Source organism: Erithacus rubecula (genome assembly GCF_903797595.1).
Source record: "Erithacus rubecula genome assembly, chromosome: 6".
NCBI lineage: Eukaryota > Metazoa > Chordata > Aves > Passeriformes > Muscicapidae > Erithacus > Erithacus rubecula.
In genome coordinates this window covers 58,730,247-58,757,628 of record NC_136688.1, presented here as the reverse complement: position 1 = coordinate 58,757,628, position 27,382 = coordinate 58,730,247, and the positions used below count along the sequence as shown (strand labels likewise).

At 52.1% G+C, this 27,382-nt stretch overlaps 1 protein-coding gene across 8 annotated transcripts in view; it reads right to left on the bottom strand.

Annotated features, from left to right (window-relative positions):
* Positions 1–27,382, bottom strand: part of NIN (ninein) — a 57,249-nt gene that overhangs the window by 28,937 nt on the left and 930 nt on the right. For 7 of the 8 annotated variants that reach the window (XM_079307807.1, XM_079307802.1, XM_079307805.1 and 4 more), the window contains exons 2-8: positions 22,325–22,528; positions 16,941–17,022; positions 9,762–9,913; positions 4,903–4,942; positions 3,568–3,755; positions 2,391–2,537; positions 1,342–1,509 (exon numbers count right to left, since the gene is read on the bottom strand). In XM_079307807.1, the coding sequence (XP_079163933.1) occupies positions 1,342–1,509; positions 2,391–2,537; positions 3,568–3,755; positions 4,903–4,942; positions 9,762–9,913; positions 16,941–17,022; positions 22,325–22,507 (960 nt within the window). In that variant the 5' untranslated portion in view covers positions 22,508–22,528. Of the gene's footprint in view, positions 1–1,341; positions 1,510–2,390; positions 2,538–3,567; positions 3,756–4,902; positions 4,943–9,761; positions 9,914–16,940; positions 17,023–22,324; positions 22,529–24,698; positions 24,912–27,382 lie in introns of those variants that run through there. The other variant, XM_079307804.1, reaches the window with a different exon arrangement.

Genomic DNA, 27,382 nt, shown 5'->3' with positions numbered 1-27,382 from the left:
GTGGAGATGGGAAGTGTCCTGGTTGTAGAGGAAATTAATCCCAAGCCTGATGAAATGCATTAATTCCCTGCAGGATCTAATGAGACTGGACATAGCAGGGAGGTGGTTGGGGATGTTTGTGTTAAAAAAAAACCTCTTGCAACAGAGGCAGCACAACCAGCCCTGCAGGAAGGGTTTGATGGTGAGGATCCCACCTCTTAGACAGCAAATTATCATCAGCAACTGCTTGGAATTTTGGAAAATCCCAGAATGGTGTGGGCTGGAAGGGACAATAAAGGTCCCAAGCATTGAAAAAAGGCCTTTTCTTTCCCTGGAAGTGTTCAAAACCCACATGGATGTGGCACTTGGGGATGGGGTTTAGTGGTGAACTTCAGTGGTGACTTTTCCAACTTAAATAATTCAACCTAAACCTGCAGGAGCACAAAGCAAAGCACCTGTGGTGGGGTCTGAAACACTGCAGACACTGGAGAAACCATCCCAGTGACATCAGTACAAAGCAATTTTCCAGTGGAAAGCACCAAAGTGAAGGTAGACACACAAATCTGGTGTCTTGGAAGAAAACCTGCTCAAATAATGCAAGGTTACAAGTGGATTTTAAATCCTGAGCAATGGCAGAGGTTATTCCAGCCTGGCTGTATGGATAATGAAAAGCCAGGAGAATCACAGTCATTGTTGGGAATCCAGTGATGGTCACATGAAATTATCTCCTCCCATCCACAGCTTCTAACAATATGGACAGAGCTGGATTTATTCAGGTACCTGATTTCCCTCCCATCACCCTTTCACTCTGTCTAATGGAACACTGAGGACTGGGCAGGGTTTCAAGTGCTGTCCTCCACCTCAGCACAAGCAATAATTCAGGTCACCCCAGTGCTCAGAGGTTTGCAGGTGCAGCTATTCAGGGAGGGAAAGGAATTAAATTGCTTCCTAATAAATGTAGGTGACCTCTTCAGGCTATGCTGGAAACCACAGTTTATTTTTATCATTAGATTTTTGCTCTCTGGGATGCACCATAAAGGAAATGAGTGGAAATTTCCCAGAACTCTTGTCACTAGCAATGGGAATGGTTGGAGTTGGAACAGATCTTAATGATCATCCAGTTCCAGCCATGGCCAGGGACACCTTCCACTAGTCCAGGTTGTTCCAAACCCCATCCAACTTGGCCTTGGACACTTCCAGGGATGGAGCAACCATTCCCAGAAGCTGTAGGAAGTTTTTAAAGGGAAAAAACCCCAAAAACCCAGAGACTTCGGAAAGGAAAAACAAGAAAAAATAACTCAGCATCCAACACAGGGAGAAAAAAATCCACATAACCAAGGGTGAGATGCAGCTGGGGGTTACCTTCAGGATCTCCTGGCTGTTCTCTATGCCCTCCTGGTGCCAGCAGTCCAGGACTCCCTCCACACAGCCATAGCCCATGCCATCATCCAGGCTGGAGAAGAGGCAGAAGCCCAAGGTGCTGGGCATGGCCGAGGGGGTGGTGGTGCGCCTGCCGCTCTCGTCGAAGGACTGTGACAGAGGATGAGGGGAAAGGCAGTGCCACAAGGGCTGATCCAGGGAATTGCCCTAGCACTGCTCCAGAGATTAAAGATTAAGCTCTGCTTTTCCTCACTGCCCAGCAAAAACCCGGTGGGAGCGTCTCTGCTGACCTCACAGCACCGGGGCTGAGCAGGCACTCGGGATTTAAAATAAATCCCAGCAGGAGCAGTTTGGCAGAGCTGGCCTCAGTGGGTTATCCACTGGTCATTCTTTGGGTTGGAATGTCACTTCCCCTAAAACAAGCTGCACTTGTAGAGTGGTTTGGGTAAGGCCCTCAGCTTCCAGGCAAAGATAGGGAGCAGATTTCAAACTCTCCGAGCAAAAAGCAAAAATTGGAGTAGAGATGTGGGAGCTGCATGTCCTCAGCCTATCCCAGGCAGTGCTTCCCTCTGCACCCAGTTTATATTGCATGTCCCATCCTGGAAGTGTCCCAGGCCAGGCTGGATGGATCTTGGAGCAACCTGGGAGAGTGGACAGTGTGCTCATGGAATGAGCTTTAAGCTCCTTTCCAACACAAACCACCCTGGAATTTCACAAGGCTCTACCACTCACACACTGCACTCCACAGGCTGCCTGATCCCTCTCCACAAAACTTCTAAGCGGAGCCATGTCCCCTTTCCCATCTGTTTTATCTCCCCCAAAAAAGCTTTTTCTGAGAGAGAATTTGAAATCTGCTTTTGGAGCAGAGTATGCAGCAGCTCACTGCCACCACCTCCTGCCTCCTTGGGGCAGGGGGACCCTCACAGGGGGTTTGTCCCCTGCAGGGACAAACACTGAGGATCAGGCTGGGTGGGATTGTTCAGGAATTCTCCTGCTCCTTTTAGCCCAGGATTCAGCTCTCACTGTCTCACCTGCATGGAGAGGTGCCGCTTCAGCTGCCTGTATGGAGTAGATGCTGAAGGTGTCAGAGATTTCCCATTTCTAAATAGCCCATAAAAGAAATCCTCTATGCTCATGGTGCCATCTTGATCCAGGTTATGGAGCACCTCTTCAAGCATCTGCAAGGAGACAGAAATCAGTTAAAAGGCAAAAAAAAATCTGGCACAGAGAAAATATCCTATTCCCAAAGCTGCAAAAAGAGCAAGGCAAGAGTCACCTGCTGCATCAGCCTAAAACACTTCCATATTCTCCATGAGGAAAATTGCAGGCACATGAAAAATTGCAGCATGAAAAAAAGCTCCTGGTCATCTTGGAGCTGCTGTTTAATGAGGCAGCAGGAAAAAAAAAAACAAAACTAATTTCCTTCTGCTCCTGAGACTGTGTGACCTCAGGAATTGAGCTCGAGGTACTGAGACAGATGCCAAACCCTGAGCAGCTTGAAGTGACCAGGCAAAAAAAAACAACAAAAAAAACAACCCTAAGACACTGCAAGGTTATCATAAATCTGTTTTATGCTTCAGGGCACACTGCTTTCTCAAAAGTAGGACTGGAGATGTTCTGATTAGTCCCTCACTATTTCTTTGTCTACAGTTTATCTTTTCCATTTTCTGCCTTAATGCCCTGAAAACATTTCATTGTGGATGCTGCACAGGAATACCTGCTCAGAACATGTTTTGTGGAAGAGATTATTACAAGCCATGTTATCTCAAGATGCAAAAAAATCTGACTTTTTTTAATAAAACTAAATCCTAAGTTGATAAGAACCTTTTTGTTTTTGCTGAAGATTTCATTTTCTCGTGGGCTCTTGCTGGGGAACAGAAACAGCCCACAGGCCTCCACAAAGTCAAAAGCAACCACCTATGAATATTTAACCCATATTTGCTGTCTAGCTAGAAAATTCCAAGGATTAAGGAGACATGCTTGGAATCCAAGCCATGCTTTTAAATTCCAGCTCACTCTGTGATTGCATGAGCAGACACGCAGCCAGGTCTGGCTTCTCCTACAGCACCCTGATGGTTTGGGACCAAAAACCTCACTGGAAGAGCAGGAGCTGGAAACTCCTTCCCAAGCAGCCACCTGTGCCTGGGGTGAAGCCCAGGAGGGATTTTGGGGGCCCAGGCAGGGGCAGTGATGGGGTGGGATGCTCACCTCCCCGGCTGCTGCGTGCAGCCCATACTGCTCACAGATGGAAACCAGCTTCTTCCTGTTCAGGTGGCCATCCCTGGTGATGCCCAGGTGCTCACACACCTCCTGGAGCTTCTCCTCAATCCACTCTGGGCTGGCTGAGGCACCAGGGGAGGCGTTCAGGTCGTCGGGGTTCCAGAAGCGCAGCTGGCCTGGGGATGGGAGAGGTTGCTCTGGAGTCTGCAGAGAGGGCAGAAGATCTGGGGGTCCTGCACCCCACAGGGACCTGCTGCTGCAGTGGGCACAGCTCATTCCTGGCTCTGCAGATCCCAAGGGACCCTTTGCCCAGGGCACACTTTGGATTTTAGGATTTGGATGCTGGTCCCAGCAGTGTCAGACTCTACCAGGAGGTTCTGCTCAGCATTTCACTCACATGTCACCAGAGGGGAAGGAGCCTGGTGTCCACAGAGCCATGGAATTGCTGAGGTTGGGAAAAAACCTTTAAGATCATCAAGTCCAACTGCTCCCCAGCACTGCCAGGGCCACCACTGACCCAGGTCCCCAAGTGCCACATGCACAGAGCTGTTAATGCCTCCAGGGATGGGGACTCCCTGTGCCTGACCAGGTGCAGGCTGACCAGCAGTTGGGACTGGGGCCAGGAGGATCCTTGGGAATGTGGATGAGTCTGGTGGCCAGGGAAGGGCAGCTCTGCTGCCTCAGCTGCTGGCATAGATGGAAAAGGGACCCCTGCTCCCCTGGGCAGTTATGGGATCAAGGGAGCTGCCAGGTCACCCCCTGGGGCTGGAGAAGCAGCTTCAGGAGAAAAAAGCTGTCCCCTTTGGATGGGGAAGGGGTTAAAGAGCAGCTGTAATATGGAAGAGGTGCTGATGCAATTAAAAGGAATTTTTTGATTATGAAGATGGTAAAACACCGGGAAGAGAAACTCATCCCTGGCAGTGTCCAAGGCCAGGTTGGACAGGACTTGGAGTAACCTGGAACAGTGGAAGGTGTCCCTGCCCATGGCAGGGGTGGGACTGGATGAACTTCATGGTCTCTTCCAAACCATTCCAGGATTTTATAATCCTGTGGCAATTAGGGACCAGCTAATGACTGGTCCCTGCTGACATCTAGTGCCCACCAGGCTCCACTACAGGCAGAACCCGGGGGCAGGAGCGGGGACCAGGGCAGAGGCCAGGGAGCACCACTGCAGGATGAAGAGGGCAGAGAGGGCACAGCACAAGATGTGCCCTGCCTTGGCATTGCCCCCCAGCTGCAGCTGCCAGCCTGGGGTGCTGCACACACCCTGTGACCCTGCTCAAAGCTGGAACAGCATCAGCAGGTGCTGCTCTCTGCTCTTACCCTCGGCCTCGTACTCCTCGCTGCCTCGCGTCTTCCAGTGCTGGGGAGAAAACAAAAGGTTCCTGAGTTATCACTCTCACAAGACATCCCTGAGTGAAAGGGACTCTGGGAGCAGCATCCAAGGAGCTGCAGCAACACCACCAGGCTTTCATCTCCCTGCAGGCTGCCTGGGAATCCAGGGCTCTTTGATCCTGCCTTGTTCTGGCACGTGGACCCACAGAGACACCCAAAGCCCCACAAATGGCCCAGGAGAGGGGACAGATCAGAGCCTGGCAGATTGCTGGGGAGCCAGGGAGAGGTTTGCCCTCTGAGCAAACCATGCTGCTTTTCCCTGAGGTATTGATGGTTGAGGGGATGGGGATGCAGGGAAGATCATGGGCTGCATAGAGCTGGGTTATCCTTTCCTTCCACCACCTTATTTTCCCCACACTCAGCCAACCCAAACTCAGAATTCCTCCACTAAGTACAGCTGTATATTAGGGGAGAGATATGCTATCAACAAGCCTGAACAGAGGAAAAAAAAAAAAAAAAAAACAAAGCCAAACAAAAAGACACTCTCTGGTGGTCTTAAACCATCCTGCTGCCTCTGGCATCATCCCACCAGCTCAGGCAGTACCAGGAGCAAAAGCACAACGTTTAAGGTGATTTCCTCATGTACTACACATTGTCTGATCTCTGCCACCCTTGTAGCAGCCCTGGGTATTTACTCCCACGTGATGCCCCACAACATTAACTTCTGCTTTAGCAGTGGCAGATGTTGCTCCTGCAGTGGTACAAGGGGATACTTCTGCCTGCACGTGACTGATGGATTTGGAGTCAAAGTCACCCAGGACATAAAGAGGCTCTAAATCATCACAGGAAAGTTCAATACGTCTCATTCAGATTACAGCTAAAAGCCATTAATCTACAACGTTTCCATGGGAACTGGATTAAGTCACTGGAGTTTTTTTAGCTCTGCTGCTGTTCCCGTTTCAGCTGCAGGACCAGGCAAGGGCCCTTTGCTGCCACAGCATCACAACATCCCACGAGGGACAAAAAGCAGGAGCTGAGGCAACAGGTGCCATTAAATCCCATCCCTGGAAGTTCTTTACAAAGACAAAGGGTGCTCAGAGCAGCTGTGGCTGTCCCTGGGTCCTGGCAGTGCCCCAGGCCAGGCTGGATGGGGGTTGGAGCAGCCTGGGACAGGGGAAGGTGTCCCTGCTATAGCAGGAGTGGGACTGGATGGGCTTTAATGTCCCTTCCAACCCAAACCATTCTGGGATTCAATGGAATTGCCATCTGAAAGTGCAGAAAGCTTTCTGCAGAGAGAGGGTAGGTTTGTGTGCCAGAGATCTCACCCTGCAGCCACCATCCTCATCCTTGGGGACAGCTGGGACACTGGGGGAAGCTGGCAGTGATGCTCAGAAGGCAGATCCTCTGTGTCCAAGTCTTTTTGCACAAGCAACATACAGACTTTTGTACAGAATCAGATTAATTCAGCACCAGAGCCCCTCACTTGAAGCACTTTCAGCAAAACCAGAGAAGCTGCTGCTGTCCCAGGTGTTCAGTGCCAGGCTGGACAGGGCTTGGAGCAGCCTGGGACAGGGGAAGTGTCCCTGCCATGGCAGGGGTGGAATGGGATGGGATTTAAGCTCCCCTCCCAACCCAACCCATTCTGGGATTCAATGCAACCACAACAACACCATAAACACCAACAACCTGCAGAGGCTGAACAAAGCCAGGGGATTTGGGGCTGGCAAAGCCCTGAGGTGACCCCGGGGCACTCGTGTCACCTCCCCTCCCTCCCTGCACAGGGCTCGGGGTCAGCCACCCCCAGCGAGGGGACAAAGAGGGGCTGGGGCAGGCACAGGGGGCCAGGACATGCCAGTGGCAGCCCCTCATTGTCCCCTAGCCCCAGCAGGGCTACAGCTGGCCACGGGTCACAGGCAGGGGGATCCCAGGAATGCTCTCTCCTCCGGGAGGCGCGTGCTGGGCCAGGGAGCAGATGGCCACGGTCTGAATGCAGCAGCACAGGGCTGGCTGAGCATCTGCAGCCTGGCCCGTGGGCTCTGCCCAGAATGAGGCAGCAGCCACCTCTCCCCCTGCCATCTGCTCCAGCCAGACAGACCTTTGTTCTCCCCTGGAATATATTGCTAATTAAAATGATGATCAGGAGCGCGCCGCGAGGTGAGCCCGACCCCGCTGCTGATGGATCCTGTTCCTCCCACAGCCACACTCGAGCAGCCCCAGCAGACACCCCAAAAAAAGCTCTCAGATCCCCACACCTCGCTCTGCCAGGTGCCTTCAGCTCCAAAGCATCAGTCACTCCAGCAATGGAATGACAAATCCCTTTTTCTGGGAGCAGGCACTATCCTGAGCTGTTATTCCCAAATCCTGGCTTTCCAGGACAGTGCTGCTTTGGGAGCCTCACAACAAGGACCCAAAAATCAGGATTTTCAACCTGAGCCTCCCAGAGTGTTTTGTACCAATGCTAGGCCATGCTGGAAACAATTCTATGCAGAAGCAAACACACAGAGCATGGGAGAGCATGTCCTCCCTTCAGCAGGCACAGAAGGGACAGAACTGGGATGTGCCAGCAGATTCTAAAACCTCAAGGACAAGTTGGATGGGAGCATGGAGCAACCTGGACTAGCAGAAACTGACCCTGCCCATGGTTGGAATGAGATGGGCTTTAGGGTCCTTTCCAACCCAAACCATTCTGGGATTCCATGAGCTGCAAGCAGGAGGGATCTCCCCCAGGGCAGAGCCAGCAGCTGGGGAAGGGAGCTGATGGATGCTCCCAGTGAGGTTGGGAAGGCAGCACAACCAGCATCCATGGGGACAAGCCCCTGCAGGCCAGAGGGACCCTCAGCACCCCCCTACTCACAGCAGGGTCAATGCCAAATCCAAACCCAGCTGCTCATTACTTTACCCAACAGCACCTAAAAAACCCCTGGGGATGGAGGTCAGGGAGCCTCCCTGGGCAGCCCATCCCAGAGCAGCCTCCCAGCCTTTTCCCCTTGTGTTTACCAAGGGAGGGTGAGAAGGAAACCTCTCAGACAGAGCCTGAGCCCTTTTAATTGGCACTGCTTGAGAGCAGGCACCAATTAAGCCAGGCTGCCCCAGTTCTCAGGCCAGGCTTGCAGCAGTGGTGTGTTGGTACACACAGCAGCACAGAGCTGGGCAGAGGCTGCTCCCTGCCAAACCCTGAGGAGACAGTGCTCCAGGAGCCTCCAACACTCCCTGGGACCCCTCAACACCTTCCAGCAGCTCACTGCCATGCATACCGAGAGGATCTGTGTGGAGACAGGCAGCAATGCTGATAAAGCAGGGATTTCACAAGTTTAGCCTGTTTTTTGTTCCAGCTGCAAAGGAATTAACCAGCCCATCAGCCCAAAAGGTGCAACAGGCATTCCCAGCAGGAGACTGACCCAGCCCCATGGCACAGCTGGTCACACACCAGCTGGTTAATTAAAACCCTTGTTAATAGACTACCCTTTTACACCTCTGTGACAGCTAAAAACAAGAGGTAAGATTAGAGAAGCCTCTTCCACCAAGGTCATCAGTTCCCTGGGGAGTGTGGGTGGATTAACATCGATCCCAAGGTCAGGGCAGCCCATGTGGCCAACACCAGGAGATGGATGAGCATCCCTGTGGTGGTGAGCAAAGACCACCAGGAACAGGAAAAAGCAGCTGGGTGTGGTGGAAAAAGCTTTTCTTTGAGGTGTTGGTTTGAGGAGCTGATCATTTTTAAGGCTAGCTGAATAGGAATAACACTGAAAACAAGGAAATTGGAAACTCCTTCACACAGGATGGGGTTTCCCCCTACAACAGTGGCTGCAGAGGATCCCAACTCCAATTGAGACCATGAGAGAAAGGAGGGAGAAAGCAGCAGTGCTTCTCCTTCCTAGTGGAAAAACTCCCACCACATGCTCCTGAATCAACAATACTTGGCAGAGCAGGGCAGGCTGGAAGCAGCCCAGCTCCAGGGAAACGCTGCTGTGGCTGTGCTCTGACACACAGCACCAATTCCAGCCTCAGCCCCTTTGCCTTTCCTGGCTGGGCAGCCAGAGGAGATTCTGGGATGGAAAGCACTGCCACAAATCTGGAGCACAAAACCAGGAATGTGGATTTTTTGGAGCAATTAGATGTCACAGTCCCAAAGCAGCTGCTGGCTGGAGGGCTCTGCTGCCCACCACCCCTTTTCCCCATCCCTTCTGCTGGAGCCATGGCCAGATTTTGGCAGCTGCACTAATGGATGGGGACGTGCTCAGTCTGCTCCCAGCCCACACCTCGTTAGCCACAGAGGCAGCAGCTCAGCCTTGGCTTAATTGCTGGCCCACACTGCAGCCAGGAGCACGTCAGCCCCTTCCTCCCCACTTCCCACGGCACATGGAGCCAGGGAGGAGCTGCTGATCCCCAGGGACAGGCAAGGAGAGTGGCCAGGAATGGCACTGGGACACCCAAATCTCCTTTGGGTGTAGGGAGCAGCCACAACCTGAGGTGACAAAGCCACCCTAACAGGCAAGGAGAGCCTTTAATGGGGAGGCTCCAAACACATCCCAACTCCCTTTGGATGTGGGGAAGGGCCACATTCAGAGGTGACAAAGCCACCCCAAAAGGCAAAGAACAGCCAATGCCTTTGCTGGGGAGGCTCCAAGCACATCCCAACCTCTTTGGATGTGGGGAAGAGCCACATTTAGAGGTGACAGCCACATTCAGAGGTGACAGCCACATCCAGAGGTGACAAAGCCACCCCAACAGGCAAAGGCAGCCTTTGCTGGGGAGGCTCCAAACACATCCCAACCCCCTTTGGATGTGGGGAACAGCCACATCCAGAGGTGACAGAGCCACCCCAAGCCCCAGCCCTCCCTGCTCACCTCCTGGGCAGCAGCAATGTGTGCAGGGTGTGGCTCCTCGATGACTGTCACCTCGGCAAAGTCCTGCCCCGACTCCTGGAACTCGGGCAGGGAGCGGCGCCCATAGCGTTTGCCACCCTTGATGTACTTGGGCTGAGCTTCTGGGGAGCAATCTGGGGAGCCAAGCACAAAAACACATCAGCACTGGGGGGATGGAGCTCTCTCAGGGCTGGTTTGGTCGGGGGAATTTTGAGAATCCAACATTCCCAATGCCTGGATCAGCAGTACCCGACCCTGCCATTGGTTCTGATGGTTAAAATTGGTGCTGCTCCCTGGCAAAACAAAAAAACAAAAGTGCAATCCTCCTCCTCCTCCTCACCCTTCCCCAATTCCCAGATCAAGTTAACAGGATGAGGGGGGGGAGAAAAAACCCTCAATCTTGCCAAGAGCATTGGATGGCAAGTCCATCAGGCCTCTCCTCCTTGCTAATCTCCATTAGCAGACCAGGCAGGTTTAATTAGGGACAGAGTTGCACTGAGGCAGCTCAAGTCTCCAGATCCTGCAGACACCTGGGCGGCCACTGCAGCTTCCTGTGGGTTTGAATTTCAGCTCCTTTAAAAACACCCAAACAACAGGGCAAGAGGAAACAAATTGGGCAAGTTTGGAGCCTCTCAGGGGCTGACAGGAGCAGCTGATCCAGGCAAGAGTGGGGCAGGTCCCAGCCTGTGCTGAGCAGCCCAAGCCAACTGCAGGATCTAAATAACCCTTTGGAGTCCTCAGCTAATTACAGGGGCTCCACATTCCCCAGCTCCAGTTTCCCCCAGCAAGCTCCTGCCTTTGGGGACTGAATTATCTGTGAGCACTCACAGGCCAGGATCAAAACACAAAATAAATAAGCACGTTTTGGGCTGTTTTCTGTGAGAATCCTCCGACGTCTGGAGCAGGGGGCAAATTAAACCAAGGACCAAATTAACCAGAGATTCAATTAGGGGAAGGCACTGTGCCATGCTTTGTTTCAGTGTTTGCTAACCTGACTGCTGAAACCCCCCCAGGACTCCATCATCTTTTATTTTCTGCCATTCGCAGTGGCAAGAGCAGCAGCTTTTGAAAATTTTATTTGCAGAGGGCTCTGATATAAAAGAAATGCAAGAGTGCAATACTAATAAGGCACAGGGAAGCTGTTCCACCACTGACAAAGGACAGACAGAAAGCAGCAGGTCTCCAAACCCCCCTACTCAAATGCCTCCTCAGATAATATTCCTTTAGATATGGAAGAAAAGGCTTCAAGCTTGTTAGAGGCAAAAAAAAAAAAAAAAAAAAAAAAAATTCCACAACTTAGCTATGCAATGAATTATAAAATACACAGGCTGAGGAGTGCTTTGATTCCTGCAGCCCCACACTCCATCCAGCCACGGTGCAGCTCTAGGGAACAAACCCAGCACCCCTGTTTGAACAAGGCCATTCTAACAAGATTTGCTGCAGCTGGGACTCAGCACATGAAAGTTGAGTGATGGAGTGCACCGATAGAAAAATCAGGAGGAGCCAGGCTGATTAAGGAAGAGCCCCAGAACAAAAGCAAACCTTATCACTCCTATTAAAGCCTGCCCAGTGGTGAACAATCTCCATCCAGCAGCTCTCTCTGAAATGCTAATATTTGTGGCGACTCATCCACACAGTTATTTTCTCCCTCCCCAACAAGAGAGGGCTGGGGGCTTTGTTTTCCTTCAGAAATCATTTTTATTATTCTTGAGACAGAGCAGTACCTCCATCTGTCTTTGGAGAGATGGAGGAGGGGGAAGAAGCTGGAATTCAGCAATAGTGAAGCTACAGCTAAATTTCCTTCTGGATTTCCCCAAGAATCCTGTTTCCTGCCACAGTTTACCCACTGCTGCAGCTGGGAATTCAGTGGTCTAGTGAAGGCTGGGCAGGGGGTTGGAATGAGATGGTTTTCAAAGTCCCTTCCAACCCAAACTGCTCTGGGACCCTCTGAAGCACAAGTGCCCCCTGCAAGCACAGGAATGGGAACAGGAACAGCTCCCCACTCTGTTTTAAGCATCAGGCTGGCAGCTGATTCTCTCTTTTCTTTGCTCTGAGCACCAGGGGTGAGCTTGTTTACCTTTTGTAATTAAACTGTGAAGCTTGAGAACATCCCCAGGAGTGAAAGGTGACCCTTCACAGCTTGAAGAGAACAAAGTTTGATCCAACTTCCAAACCAGCTGTGCCTGAGCCCAGCTGCTGAGGGGATCCCAGCTCAGGCACCCTGAAATCCCATTTCCAGAGCCAGGGTGCTTTTGGGTTCCAGCTGTTCCCTTATCACATCCTGCAGCCCCATCCCTGGGAGCACAAATCCCTCTCCTTTCCAGCACCATCACCTGCAGCATCCTCCAAGCCTCTCCACCTCCTGCTTTCCCAACCCCCCAGTACAATACCTGGTGCCCTTGATGTTCCCACCCTTCCCAATATTTAGGGAATGCTGAGCACACACAAAAGCAAGAAGCAGCCACCCTGATGAGCTGAACAGGATCTCATTTCCAGCCCAAACTGAGGAGGAAGGCTTAGAGAATCATTAAGGTTGGAAAAGATCTCTGAGGTCATCAAGTCCATCCTTAGATGGAAAGAGCTGCTCTACCCACATGTGCTCTCAGAGGCACAGAGGTCAAAATCAAGCCTTTCACTGCAGCAGCTCCCCATGAGACAGCCCTGGGTGCTATTTATCCCCCAAAATGCCAAATATCCCCCAGAACAGAGGGGAGGATGCTCTGGTACCCACTCCTCCCACCAAGAGCAAGGTGAGGTGCTGCTGCCCAAACCCCCACTAAAACAACAAATCAACAAAAAAAGCAAAATAATAAAAAAAAAAAAAATAAAATAGATTGAGCCCTCTCTGCTTCCTACAGCCCTTGGCAAAGCATGGGCTTAGTAAAACACACTCCAGAGCTGGTGCCTAATTAGACACTGGGGTCTGATCTGCCCCCCTGAACTGCCCCCAGGCTGGGGTAAGAGCAGGAGGCTGAGAGAAGAACCTTCCACCTTGCTGCCCACTGCCCAGAGGGTTTGTGACCCTCAAAGTGCCCCTTGAAATGAAATAACCCCCCCTAAATCTGCATTTCAGTGCCATGGACAGAAACCATCAATTCCCTCTCTCGCTCCCCCCATCCATCCCAGCAGTGAAACATCTCCATGGCTGGAGATTTACACTTGATTTTCTGCCTTTCTGCACCAGATAAGTCATTTCAAAATCCTGCTCTGCCCTGAGATGGTGAGGGAGGGGGGCTCCCCTTCCCTGGCTCTGGCATCAAAGCCCTGCAGCACAGACAAAAGGGGGTTTAGAGCAGGAAGACCCTCATCCCACAATCCCAGCATTTAGAGGTGAAATTAATTCCTCTGCTGCTTAAGATTTGGAAGGGAGGGATGTTCCAACTGCTGGGCAAAGCACATGGCAGGCAGGATCTGCTAAATCCTAATCCCCTGAGGCAGCAGGTATGTCTGAACTGCTCCAAGTCCTGTTTCATAATTCAGCCTCAGCAGGGGAGGAAGAGAGGAGTCATGGCAGGGTCATCCCAATCCAAAAAATCAGTGGTTTTGACCCAAAAATATTCTGTGGCATCAAGCACACCTGTCTGGGCAGTGACACTGGTTTTATCCCTCTGTTGCAGCCACCTGAACAGATTTTCCCCTTTCCTTCCAAAGGGAATCATCCTCACCAGCCCCTTCTTTGACAGGGCAGCTCTAAAAGGGAAGAAGGGGAAAAATGAGGAAGGAAAAACCAACAAGGAAGGGGGGAAAAAAGAAAGGGAGGAAAGGGGGTGGAAAAAAGAAAGGGAGGAAAGGGGGTGGAAAAAAGAAAGGGAGGAAAGGGGGTGGAAAAAAGAAAGGGAGGAAAGGGGGTGGGAAAAGAAAGAAGGGGAGGAAAGGGGGGAAAAGAAAGAAGGGGAGGAAAGGGGGGAAAAGAAAGAAGGGGAGGAAAGGGGGGAAAAGAAAGAAGGGGAGGAAAGGGGGGAAAAGAAAGAAGGGGAGGAAAGGGGGGAAAAGAAAGAAGGGGAGGAAAGGGGGGAAAAGAAAGAAGGGGAGGAAAGGGGGTGGAAAAAAGAAAGGGAGGAAAGGGGGTGGAAAAAAGAAAGGGAGGAAAGGGGGGGGAAAAAAGAAAGGGAGGAAAGGGGGTGGAAAAAAGAAAGGGAGGAAAGGGGGTGGAAAAAAGAAAGGGAGGAAAGGGGGGAAAAGAAAGAAGGGGAGGAAAGGGGGGAAAAGAAAGAAGGGGAGGAAAGGGGGGAAAAGAAAGAAGGGGAGGAAAGGGGGGAAAAGAAAGAAAGGGAGGAAAGGGGGTGGAAAAAAGAAAGGGAGGAAAGGGGGTGGAAAAAAGAAAGGGAGGAAAGGGGGTGGAAAAAAGAAAGGGAGGAAAGGGGGTGGAAAAAAGAAAGGGAGGAAAGGGGGTGGAAAAAAGAAAGGGAGGAAAGGGGGGAAAAGAAAGAAGGGGAGGAAAGGGGAGCAAAAATTGAGGAAGGAAAGGGGGGGAAAAAAAATCGAGGAAGGAAAGGGGGGAAAAACATCAAGGAAAGAAAGGGGGGGAGGAAATCAAGGAGGGAAAGGGGGGAAAAATTGAGGAAGGAAGGGGGAAAACAAATCCCAACCCCCTGGTGACGGAGGGACGATGGCGTCAAACTGCTCTTTAATTTCTCCTGGGTGTTCCTGTAATCCTGCACTCCACCCCAATAATCCCCTCCTAGCCCAGCTTCCCTGCACTTTTTATTTGCTATAATGGGCAGGAAAATGCATGATTTTTTTTTTTTTTCCCTAATCACCCACACAACTGATTTTTTTTTTCCTCCTTTCACCACCCTTAAATCTGTTTTATTGTCCCCAAGCCCCCCCTGACTGCTGCAGTGACCCAGCCTGATCTCATGGACCTCAAAAACTAAAATAGTGATTATTTGAAACCACACTCAAGCATTTTTCTGCCTTTCCTGGAATGTGCCCGTGCCTGTTCCCAGCAGAGCCAGGCTTTGCCAGCTGATGTTCTGGTTCACAGCTGGGAATTCAGCCTCTTTGCTGAGAAAAAAAGATGAAATATGGAAAAATATATAGGGAAAGGAAAAAAATGGAAAAATAGATAGGGAAAGGAAAAAATGGAAAATAGATAGGGAAAGAAAAAAGGGAAAATAGATAGGGAAAGAAAAAAATGGAAAAATAGGGAAAGAAAAAATGGAAAAATAGGGAAAGAAAAAAAGGAAAAATAGGGAAAGATAGGGAAAGAAAAAAAGGAAAAAAATGGAAAGATATAGAAAGAAAAAAGGGAAAAAATGGAAAGATATAGAAAGAAAAAAGGGAAAAAATGGAAAGATATAGAAAGAAAAAAGGGAAAAAATGGAAAGATATAGAAAGAAAAAGGGAAAAAAATGGAAAGATATAGAAAGAAAAAAGGGAAAAAATGGAAAGATATAGAAAGAAAAAAGGGAAAAAATGGAAAAATACATGGAGAAATATATAGAAACATGAAGAAATATTATATAGAAATCAATCAGCTGCTCTCTGCAAGCCTGAGTGCTTCCTCCCAAGATGAGGAAACCCCATGGCTGCCTGTGCAGGAACTGCAGCAGTTCTGGTTCCCTGTCCCCAGCCCTGGTTCACAAACAGCCTGACAATCTCTGCTTCCCTCCTCCCCTCCTCCAACCCCCCCCAAATTAAATTTTCATTTCAGTGATACGATTTACAGCTCTTCACTCAATTTTTTTCCCCCCCAAGCCTGGGGCAGGCTGGAACACCAGCATTTCCACACTCCCTGACAGTTTGACACCAGCAGCACAAAGCAGCTTGTTCTCCAAATCTCCAGTTTGATCTAAATTAAAAGAAGCAAAGACTTTGGCATTAACCAACCTGTCAAAATGCATTAAAAATAAAATGCCTCCCAGGCCTGCCTGGCTCTGCCTCCCTCCCTGTGCCCCACACTCTGATTTCCTGCCATCCCCACCCCAGCTGACAGTGTCCCCAAGGAGGGCTCTCCAGCCTCACTTGTCACCTCCCCTGTGATAACCCCCAAATTTAGCTGTTTCTGGAAGGTTTATTTACATTTCAATCAAGCTGGAGCCTCTCAGCCATATGATACCCCAATAAATGCAGGATTAGTTCTGGCTCACTGGGGTTGTGCTGTGCCAGCTCCTGCCCCAGGGGGATGCAAGGGATGCTCCCCCCCGAGCACCCACTCACCTGCACTTGGAAATTCCATTAAGGAATGCCAGGTGCAACAGCTGCCACCACCCTCCCCTCTCAAAGCATTAAAGAGCTTTGGAAATGAGAGGTGGAAAATAAAAATAACCCATCAATCAAACCTCTCCAGCCCTGGGGTTTCTGCAGCCTATTAAAGGGGAAAGTTGTAATTTTGCTGGCTGCTCTCTCCAGAGTGGGATGTTGAGGAGAGGAAACCTGGAGAATTCCCTCTCCCCTTTTGCTAAGCTCTTTTCTCCTTGGGGGATTTCACTCCCCTGCTGCTCCAAAGACAGGATTAGGGATTTACATACAGGTGTGACACCAGCTGGGGCTCAGCCCCACAGCTCCCAGTGCCTGGTGCACTGAGAGGGGGAAAACATTGAAGCTGAAACCAGATTTCCTGCCAAGGAAAACCTAAAAACCCCATTTTCAAGGCACACTGGAACAAAGCAAGGAAAAATCAGGATACTGAGGACTCACAGCACTTCCATCCCTGGAAGTGCCCAAGCCAGGCTGGAATTGGAGCAGCCTGGAATAGTGGAAGGTGTCTCTGCCCATAGATGGGTGGAATTTGTCCCTTCCCACTCAAACCATCCTGGAATTCTCTCTGACCAGCCCCCACCTGGTTTCTCAGGGCTTCACTTGCTCTGGAACATCTCTGGAGCAGCCTGACTGTGCCCTGGGAGAAATACAGAGAAGCTTCTACACCCTGCTCATCTCAGGCACAAGGAAACACAATAGACTTTGAGAACATTAAAAAAAAACCCTTTAAAAACATAAAAACCAACTGGGAAAACCCCTCAGCAGCAGCCCTTTGACTGTCAGTGGCTCTGAAAACACTTTTGTACAAGGTTCCACAACAGACACAATTCCCTTTCCTCCCCAGATCAGCTTGGATGGCAGCACCTAAAATTCACTTTCTCCAAGTTCTCCTGTGAGAGCCACCCACAGCTGCTCTGTCAATGAAAATGGATTATTTTAGGTCATCTCAGTATTTACCTGGTTCTTGGAAGTGCTCTTCATTTGACAGGGTTCTGGATAAGATGAGGATAAGTGCTTCTTTAAACTGATCAAAGTGGACCTGTGGAAATAAAAAAAAAAAGGATGAAAAGAGGAAATCAGCTGGTGAAGGGAGTTAAATATGAGGCAAATAATCCAGTGGGAATCACTCAGATCATCACCCCTGTGCCAGCAGCCTCAGCAAGGGGGACAAAGGAGCCCTGGGGAAGGGACATGAGGACACAGCCAGCACCTTTGGGCACGTGGGAGGAATTGCTGCCACCACAGAAGGACCCAAAGCCACAGACTTCAGGCACTGGTTGGGTTTTTCCATTGAGCAAGAAGCCAAAATCATGCCCAGAGGAGAATCTCCATCACTTGAGGTGACCTGGCCAGGGTCAGTGGCTCCTACAATGAGCCCATTCCTCTCAGGGATGAATACTCCATTGTGGGAATGCTCCACTGCCCTAATTAAGCTTCAAAAACCATTTCCCAATGTGGACTGCAGCAAAATCCCTCCCTTTCCAGGGCAGCCCTGCCCCTGCAATTCCCTGAGGGCTGAACTGGGAATCTAAACCTGGAGTGTATCTTGGAAAAACAGAGATGATCCTGCCATTGAGGGGATTCTTTTCCTCCTTTTCTTTTCTTTTTTTTCCCCATCTGTGCCTTCCTGGAAAGTCTCCTGCTCCCAGGCAGGACCAGGCACAGAGAGGCTGCAGCATCCCCCCAGTGCTGGGGAATGTCAGCAATTCCAGCCCTGGGGGACACAGACACCCAGGGACAGCTGGAGAAGCTGTTTGACATGGGTCAGTGGGGAGGCAGAGCTGGCTGCTGCCATTTCTTTTGGCTAAATAAATCTTAGGAGAATTTTTAGCATGGAACAAAAGATGTTGTATTTAAAGAAAGCCAGTGAGGCTGGCAGAGGGTGAAGCCAGAGCTGCAGTCAGAGGGATTTTCATGCTGCTGGGGGAGGCACAGGCAGCAAAGTTCAGGTCTGATGCTCTCCAGCCTGTTTTTTGGGGGTCAAGCAAGCTCAAAAAAATACCAACAAGCTCACACAGGTGAGCCATGGAGGTACAGGGGAGCACCTCATGCCACCCCTGAAGATTTAAACAATTTTAAATATGTTTTTTAAACACAATTTAAAAATACGTTCAGCAGAGAAGCTCATCAGGAATGGCTTCATCTGAATACTAATTGCTGCCATTTCCAGACACTGGTGTACTTCAAAAAGGACAGTTTAGAGAGAAAGGAGAATTTCCCCCATTAAAAAAAAACAAACTTGACATTTAGACTAAATGAGGATGAATAAAAGATGAGGGTGTTCAAATTACAGGTTCCCTGCCCATGGGATCCTCTCAGCAAGTGAACTGTGACAAGAGACAGAGCCAAGCCCTTGGATGGGTGCTGGGGCTGGATGAACCTCACAGCAGCAAGAAAACAAAGAGCCACTTTGCATCCCCCAGGCAAACACAGGGAATTAAATCAATTAAATGAAGTCAGAGCACCTGGGCAGGTGTGCAGCACCACTGACATCACCTGCTCTGTGGGATGAGCCCACAGCTCCTGCCTGAGGAGGAGGAGGAAGAGCTGAGCCCTTGCACAAGGACAGGTGTCCCCAACCCTGTGTCACACTGATTTACCATCAGCACACAGCCAGAGGAGCCTGGGGAAGATCAGCCTGTGCAGCAGCATGTGGCCATGCTCCTGTGCTGTAAATCAGCATTTGGGACGGGCACAGGGGGTCCCAGTGCCCTCCTCACCCTGCAGCTCAATCCCAGCTGCCAGAGGAGGGAGGTTTTTCCTCAAGATGGGCCAGAGGTTTTTCTAACACCAGCCAACCAGCAAAACCAGTCTGTGGTGCATGTTTGACCTTGGATGTGGTGTGTCTGCCTGCAGAGAGTGCCCAGAGGAACACCACTGATAAAATCAGAGCTGGGCTGGAGCACAAAGCCACAAATGCTGCAGAAATCCTCCTGGCACAGGGTCCCCACCCCTGGCAGTGCCCAAGGCCAGGCTGGATGGGCTTGGAGCACCTGGGATAGTGGAAGGGACAGAATGAGATGGGCTTTAGGGTCCTTTCCAACCCAAACCACTCTGATTCTGTTGTGGTATTGCTGATTTGTGTGTCTGCCCATGGAGGTGTCCCAGAAGTGTGGGGTGGCCCCAAGCAGCCAGAAGGCAAAGGGGGTTTGGAAGGTGATGCACAGTGTGCCCACCCAGGATCAGGGACAGCACACACCCCCCTGCAAAAACCCCACAGGAGCAGAATCTCCCCAGAACAAATCAATCAGAGGCAAACAAGGCAAAAACAGCAGCAGAGAGGTACCAGCACCCAGCCCAGGGACAGCCAAGGCTGTGTCTGCTGAGCAATCCCAGCTCCCTGAGGAACCCAGCCAGCTCCCTCTGAAGAGCTGATTAGCCCTAGAAAGAGCTGGGGGCCTGTGCCAAGGTACCTGCTGCTCCCTGCAGTGCCCAGCCCTTGGCACAGCCAGGACAGAGCAGCTCCTCCAGCTCATCACAGCTCCCAAAGCTCTGCCCCTGCCTGCAAACTCCTTCCTGGCTGCTGGGGGAGAGAATCACAGAATATCCTGATCCACAGGGATCAGCCAGCTCAGACCCCCCTGCAATCCCACCCTGGGCATCTCTGGCAGGGTTTTCCAGACACTCCTGGAGCTCTGGCAGCCTCAGCAATGTCCCCACTCCCTGGGCAGTGCCAGCACCCTCCTGAAATCCAGCCTGAACCTGCCCTGGCACAGCTCCAGTTCCTCACAAACCAACCTTGCAGTAACACCAGAACAGGGCATGGAAAACCCCACAGACACAAGGGGAGCAGTCACTGTGGGCACAGGGGAGGATATTTTTCAGGAGGTCCCAGGTGGAACCCCAGGCAGGGTGTCTGTCCTGGCTGCAGGCTGTGAATGCAGCACTGCAGGTGGAACCTGAGCTCCCCTCCCTGCCCAAGGACAGCACCAAGGACAGGCACTGCACTGCCCAGAGGTGCCCAGCCTCACAGAATCCCACAAGGATTGGGCTGGAAAGGAGCTTAAAGCTCAGCTCATCCCACTCCCTGCCATGGCAGGGACACCTTCCACTGTCCCAGGGTGCTCCAACCCAGCCTTGGACACTTCCAGAGATGGGGACTGGGTTCCAGGCTCAGCCCCAGCCCTGTCCCCAGGACACCTCTGGGTTGCTGCTAATTAAAGGGCACAGCCAGACAGGCACAGCCACACCCACCCCTCACTCCTGCCACCAAAGGCAGGGAAACAGGAATCCTGAGGAATCCCAGAACTGCAGCCAGCATCACCCAGCACACAAGGTGGGAGGAAAACATTTTTGCAGGGGTTTGGCTCTGCCAGAGCAGCATTTACACCCCCACACCAGACCCCATCAACCCCCAAACCCTCACTGCACTTCCAGCTTCCCTGGACACCAGCTCAGCTCCCAGTCCCTGCCCAGGGCAGGGGGTTGGAACAAGGAGATGTTTAAGGTCCCCTTCCAACCCAAACCACTCCAGCATTCTGTGATCCCAGAGCTTTCATCCCTGGAGCAGAGCCCAGGCACAAAGGCAAGCACGAGCTGCCCCTGAGCAGACAAAAACCTTCCCCCTCTGCCCCCCTCCCCAGTGCCCTCCATAAATCCCAGCCCCTGCAAGTGCAGCAGACAAAGGCTGAGACCATCTGCAGCCAGGGGCTGCCAGGGCAGGTGCAACAAGTCTGTGCTCAGGGAGCAGCATTTCTGCTGCTGTTCTCCCTAGGAGATCCTAGGAAACCCCAAGGATCCCAGGACCATTAAATCTGCTGCTAATGAGACAGGAGATGGAGCAGAGGCAGGAGACAAAGATTATCCTGAGGCTCCTGTGCAGGCTGGAAGGGAGAAGCATCACCAGAGACAAAGGGGGAATGAAATAAAATGGGGAGCTCCAGGCTGGGATGGGGTGAGTGTGGAGCACACTCAGGATGCTCAAACAGGGGGTTTTGGTGCCCTCACCAGCTGTGACAGACATCTGTCCTTCCTTTCTCAAGGGGAAATGGCAAGGGGACAAGGGGAAATGGCTTTTTAAGCTGAAGAAAAATAGATTTAAATTCAATATTGGGAAGGAATTCTTCCCTGTGAAGGTGGGAGGCCCTAAAAAGCTGTGTCTGCCCCTGGATCCCTGGGAGTGTCCAAGGTGAGTCTGGACAGGTCTTGGAGCAGCCTGGGATAGTGGAAGGTGTCCCTGCACATGGCAGGGGGTTGGAACTGGATGATCTTTAAGGTCCTTCCAACCCAAACCATTCCATGATTCTTTGATAACAGCATCCAAGTGCTAAATGCTCAGGATGACAGTCCAGCACAGAAAGTCTCTGGTACTCCAGAAAATGCCACTGCAACTTCTAAAGGTCAACAACCTCTGCCTGCATCCATCCCTGCTCCAGCTCCACTCACTGTCAGCAGAAGAGCTGCAGCCCCAGGGCAGGAGAGGAAGAACAGGAAAAAGAAAAAAATCCCTTTGTTCATTAAAGGAATTATTTTGTCTGTGAAAACTGCAGTTTGATTGGAAATTGGAGTGGGGATGGCTGCTTGTCTGTTGAAAGCCCTGGCTGCCCTGCTCCACATTTTTCTGATTCTAATGAGCAGTGATGGGATTTCAGGGTGATTTCCAGGGAAGGATCTAATGCACTCTGTGTGCTGGGAAAGATGTAATGCAGAACACAAGCACATCCACTCTGAGTGTGGAGATCCCCCCAAGGGCAAGCAGCTTCTGCTCAGTGCCCTGGCACTTAACTCCATAAAGGTACAACTGAGAAATGGCTTTGGGAAGCCACCAGCACCAGGCAATGTGGGCAGAGGTGGCTCAGGCAGTGACTGCCTGAGCAGGACAATATTCTCTAGCTCACAGAAACATGTGTGACTGCACAGCCCCACCAGCCTAACTACAGCTTAAGCCAGCCTAAATCACAGGCTCAAGCCCTGGATTTAGGTGTTTGTCCCACCCTAAGTAGCTCAGAGTTTGTGCAAGCACCTGGTGAGCTGGTTTGGGGAGGTGACCCAGGCCACCAGGAGCTGGGGGCAGTGTGAGCCCAGTGCCAGCACAAGGACAGCCAGGACCTGGCACTGGGGACACTGGGGAAGCACACCAGAGCACAAGGCTCAGCCTGAGGTGCAGCTTCCTGAGTTTCAGAGCACCTCCAGTCAGGGCAGACAGAGCAGTTCCCTTCCCTGTTATCACCAATTCTGCTCTTGGAAGTTGCTCTGTGAACAGACAAGCCAGACCCCACAAATCCTGCAGCACCAGAGCCTCAGGAATGTTGGATACACACAAATTACAGCCATCCCAAGACCACCCCATGCATGCAGGCACTGCCTGGCTCCCCAGCCCCTCCATCCCCCCAGCTCCTTACCCTGCCTAGGAGGTTTCCTTGCAGCAGGGTCTGCTGCAGTGCTGGGGCCACCTCCTCCAGGTGCAGCATGTGGCAGAGGTCAGTGAGCTCCTCCTGCCCCAGGGACCCCGTGCCTGTGCTGTCAAAGCTGTCAAAGAGCTCCTTGAGACGAGCTTCATACTGGTCCTGCTCAGCTTCATCCATCCCATAGCCTGCCACGCTCACCTGGGGGAAAAGACAGGGCAGGTGACCACGGGTGACATGGGACAGCAAAAACCCCCAAGGGCTGGAGCAGGAGCTGCCCACGAGGCTGTTTGGGGCTGGGGGTGGTTGCATTGAGTGCTCCACCACTGCTCCAGCCTCTCCCATCCCACTGGGGGAAGAAGCGACAGAGCAGAAAACACGAGGGGAAAAAGGGAGGGGACAGCCCAGGTGGCTGGGCCAGCCCCATGTGGCACGTCCCTGTCCCTATGTGCCAGCTCATGCTGACTCCAGGAGCAGCTTGTTTGGAGCAGCTGAGGTGCTGCAGGGCAAAATTGTTCCCTTGAGCTCCAGTGATCCCCAGGTGTTGCAGGTGAGAAGATAAACAACCCAAGGAGAGCTCAGAGCTGCAGGGAGCAAAAGGGGGGCTCTGCAGGAGGAGGGGAGGGCAGGAGACCCCAACACAAGCACAACACACCCCCTGCACCACAGCTGGGATCATGGAATGCTTTAGGTTGGGAAAAAAAATCCCAAAAACCAAGCCCAGCTGCCAAGCACTCCCTGCACTGCTCTCCCTCAGGTATTGCAGGTCAGACCCTGGCTGAAGGCAGAGAAGGGTCTGACAGGCAGCAAACCCAGAGCAGAGCAGACCCCGGTGTGGGGACAGCCAAAATATTCCTGGTGTCCTGCAGTAGGCACACAAAGCCCAGAGCCAGTTTGCCTCAGGCCTTCATCTTCCCCTCCAAGTCAAGTTTTGACCCCTCTCATCCATTGCTAACAGAGGATCACAGCCCCAGGACTCTTCTGGCAGGGCAGTAGAGGGAAATTTCCCCTCTGAAATGAAGGATTTGGCTGGATCTGTTTGTTCAGCCTGGCCCAAGGCTCCTGGCTGGCTCTGGTGGCAGCAGTGTCACCCAGAGCCACCACACAGCCTTGGTGTGGATGTGCCACCACCCTGGGGCACAACAGGCACTGTCACCATGCTTGGGTGACAGTGGGCACTGCAGGACCTGGTGTGCCAAGGACCCAGCTTGGCCAGCCTCACCCACAGCCCCACACCAGCCAGCCATGGGAATTCTGGTTTTGTGACTGCTGCAGGTTGTGTCAGCCATGTTTCCCAAAACTGGGGGTCCCACCCAGCCCTGCAGCCCCCTCTGCTCCTCACAGGGTTCTTGTGGCTCCCTGTGTCACCAGCAGCACTCCTGGACATCCCAGATCAAGCAGAGCTGCTCCAATTCCACACCCCTGCCCAGCACAGCCAGAAAATCTCCATGGCAGGCACTGCAGCAGCAGTGTCCTTGATTCCACTGGCTGCAGGAGCAGATGCCAAGGCACAGCATCCTCTGCATCCCACATCTGCTGAGGGATGCAGGGCTGCTACAGCACAGGGACAGCCCAGCCAGGCTGCTCCTCTCCTCCTGCACTGCCACACACTGGGATGGCAGGGACACACACAATCCTGAGCCTCACACCCTCCCTGCCCCATTCTCCACCCCAAATCCCCCCTGAGCTCCTGTGGGGAGGAGGGAGGGCACAGACACATCCGACCTGGGGCACACAGGAGGAGGCAGCAGCCAAAAACTCAGGTGCCTGTGAGCAGGAGGAAGGCAACAAACTTGTTTCCATTCCCACAGTGGCAGCCCCATTTCCCACCTGCACCCACAGGGCCTGGCTGTGGCTGGGTCCTGGTGCCAGGGAGCCCTGCCTGAGCATCCCCAAAACTCACAGCCAAGCCTGCAGCAAAGATGACTCCATCCCACAGAGCTTCCCAAGCATTTTCCAACCTCTTATCTTCAGGGTCAGCCACCTCCTGCCCCCCCAGAGATGTCTCCAGCACCTGACCCTACTGCTGCACTGCCAGAACCAGTTTCCCCAGTCAGTGCAGAGAGATAAATGCCACCTCCCAATATATCCCCAAGCTGCTGGAGCACTGGGATCATCCCTCTCAATGCCACACAGCAGAGAGCCCACAAACTCACCCTGGCCAATCCAGCATTGGGAACCCCACAAAACCAGCAGGAAAAACACAATCCTTAAAGGAAAACAGCATCAGGTGCACGGGCCAGGTGAGATATTGTCACCGTGGCACATCCCCACGGCTTGGAGCTTAGAGGGGAAACCCGAGGAAGGGATTTGCTGCTTCCCAGCACAGAAATCACCAGGAATGAGCAGCAGGGCCAGAGCTGGTGCCTACCTGCAGTCAGTGTGTGCAGGGAGCTGCCAGCATCCCCGAGATCCTGCAATCCTGCACAACCTCCATCTTAGGCAGGCGGCTCCGGCACGCAGCGCTGCACAAGGTGACCCAAGATGCCTCCTCCTGCCTGAATTATTCAGCAGTGCTTCCACACCAGGGGAAAAAAAAAAAAAAAAACCACCAGAGCCTCCTACCTGAGGAGCTGGAGACTGCCTGGCAGTCAAAATAATGAGGTCAGCATCGTCAGAGCCCCGGCGTGCGCAGCCACCTCCGTGACGGGGGACCGAGGGGGGACACAGCAGAGGCACACAAAGCACGAATTAAAGGCCAGCCTTTCATCTCTGCTCCAGATGGGCCAGCAGCTGAGATGCAGGACGGTGGCTGGGATAATAGGGGCAGGCAGGCAGCAGCTGAGTGGGGGCTGCTCAGTCTCCCCCCCGAGGAGGAGGAGAGGGGCTGGTGCCTGCACAGGGCAGCACTTTGTTCAGATTTATTGCTGGCCTTCTGTGTCCTTTAGAGTCCCCCAGAATGACCAGAAAGTGCAGATTTAGGAGAGTCAGCACCACATTATTTCTTATTTCTGTTCTCTTTATGACCAGCCTGGGGAAGCAAAGTGCTCCAGGATGATGAGAAGAGGAAGTTTTCACCGGCATTTCTTTCCTGCCTTTAAATCCACCCCCTCCTGAGAGGCAGATAACCTTCACAGCACACAATGCAGGGGCCTGATAGGACTGAATTCTCAGCTAAATTTAACTCAAACAATACAGGCTTAAGCAGTAATTACCACTTCGCATATTAAGTGCCTGGAATCAATATCAACTTTAGCCCGGAGCTAATGAAGACACAGATTACCTGGTCAATCAATGGCATCAGCAGGGAAAAACCACCACAATTAGCACAATTATGGGGTTTTTTTGTTTCTTCAGTTTTTTTTGTTTGTTTGTTTGGGGGGTGGTTTGTAAACAGTATGAATTACAGAATCCCAGAATTTCTTGTGTTGGAAGGGACCTTTAAGGCCACTTCATGCCCAGCCATGGGCAGAGACACCTTCCACTAGGCCAACACAAAATCACATTTGCTGCTTCACAAGAGGAGATTTTGGGGATGCTCTGCCCAGATGCCCCATGGGCTGCATCATAACCAGGGCTATGGGTACCTTGCCCTTATGCCAACCAGCTCTCCACAAAAGTCATCAGCTCCAAGGGACAGCGAGGAAAACAGGAAAACATTGTTTTTGCTGCTACTTTTGATTGCCTTGACTCAAATGAGGGCCTGGCAATTAGCAGTAATTACCCAGTGGGGCAGCATCCTGTGGCCACCTCCAGAACACAAGCATCTATTCCATGGGATGTCACCGCTCCAGTGTCCCCCTGTGCTGGAGGGCACAGCCACACTTGGGCACTTTAAAGCAACTTTCCCCTCCCACTGCACTTGTGACAGGCAGGGTGATGTGAACACAGCTGGCAAAACCCACCAGGACCCCACAGTTTGTAATGCTGGGTTTGTATGAAATGCCCAGCAGCCAACAAAACCAGACTGTGGAGCCCTTGCTGGAAAGGCAGAGCTGAGGTTGTCTCACACTCATTATCTCCTTCCCCTAATGAAGCATCTCATCCATCACAGCAGCTCTGCTGAATCACTGAATTCCCTGAGCTGGAAGGGACCCACAGGGATCACCCAGAGCAGCTCCTGTCCCTGCACACTCCAACATTCCCATCCTGGGCATCCCTGGTGTCCAAACACTCCAGGAGCTCTGGCAGCCTCGGGAATGTCACCATTCCCTGGAGAGCCTGGGCAGTGCCAGCACCTCTGGGGGGAAGAACCTTTCCCTGAAATCCAACTTAAATCCCCCCAGCACAGCTCCAGCCACTCTGCCCTGTCACTGGTCATCAGAGAGAAGAGCTCAGTGCCCTGTCCCTGTGTCCACCCCAAAATCCCCACACCGTGTCAGGGCAATTTCCAGCTCAGCCCACCCCAGCAGCCTCACAAAGGGTCACACCGAGAAACCAAAGGGAAAAACAAAACCCAAAAGGACAATGAAGCACCTAAATATCAGTAAATCACTTGACAGCACGCCCAGCTCTCCAAGGGTCACCAGCAGAGCCAACCCTACAGCTGGCGGTTCCCCCTCCCCATTGACCACACTCATCATTTTCCCTTTGCACCTCAAAGCCACCTCTCCCAGCGCACCCCAAAAACACCCCCAGACCCTCCAAAGTTGGCAGAGAGCAGCGATTCTGTTAACCAAGCTCCACTCCAGATTAGCAAAGCAGCGATGGCGGATAAAAGCACTATCAATTTATGTAAAGAGCTTCAAAAGCGGCGCAGCGGTTTGAATATTCACGCCAGCCCGGTATTTGCATTGTAATAGGGCTTTTCACCGCCAGCCTTCTCTCCGTAAGGAAAAACAAAGCGCCCATCTGGTTTGATTTTGCAAATCGGGCTGGAGTCGCTCTGCAGTAACACGGGGAGCCCCGGGTGCGATAAAGCCCAAGGTGGAGGCACAAAGCTGATTATTTCAGGAGTAAACAAAGCGAGCCGGTAATTTATCCAGCACCGGGAGGTGAGGGATTCGGTAATTCCCGGAGCGCAGAGCTGCGCCGGCCCCGATAAAGCCGGGCTCTGCTGAATCACGGCGATAACGCGACCAGCGCCTTCCCTCGGCTCCGTTTTGGGGAGCACAA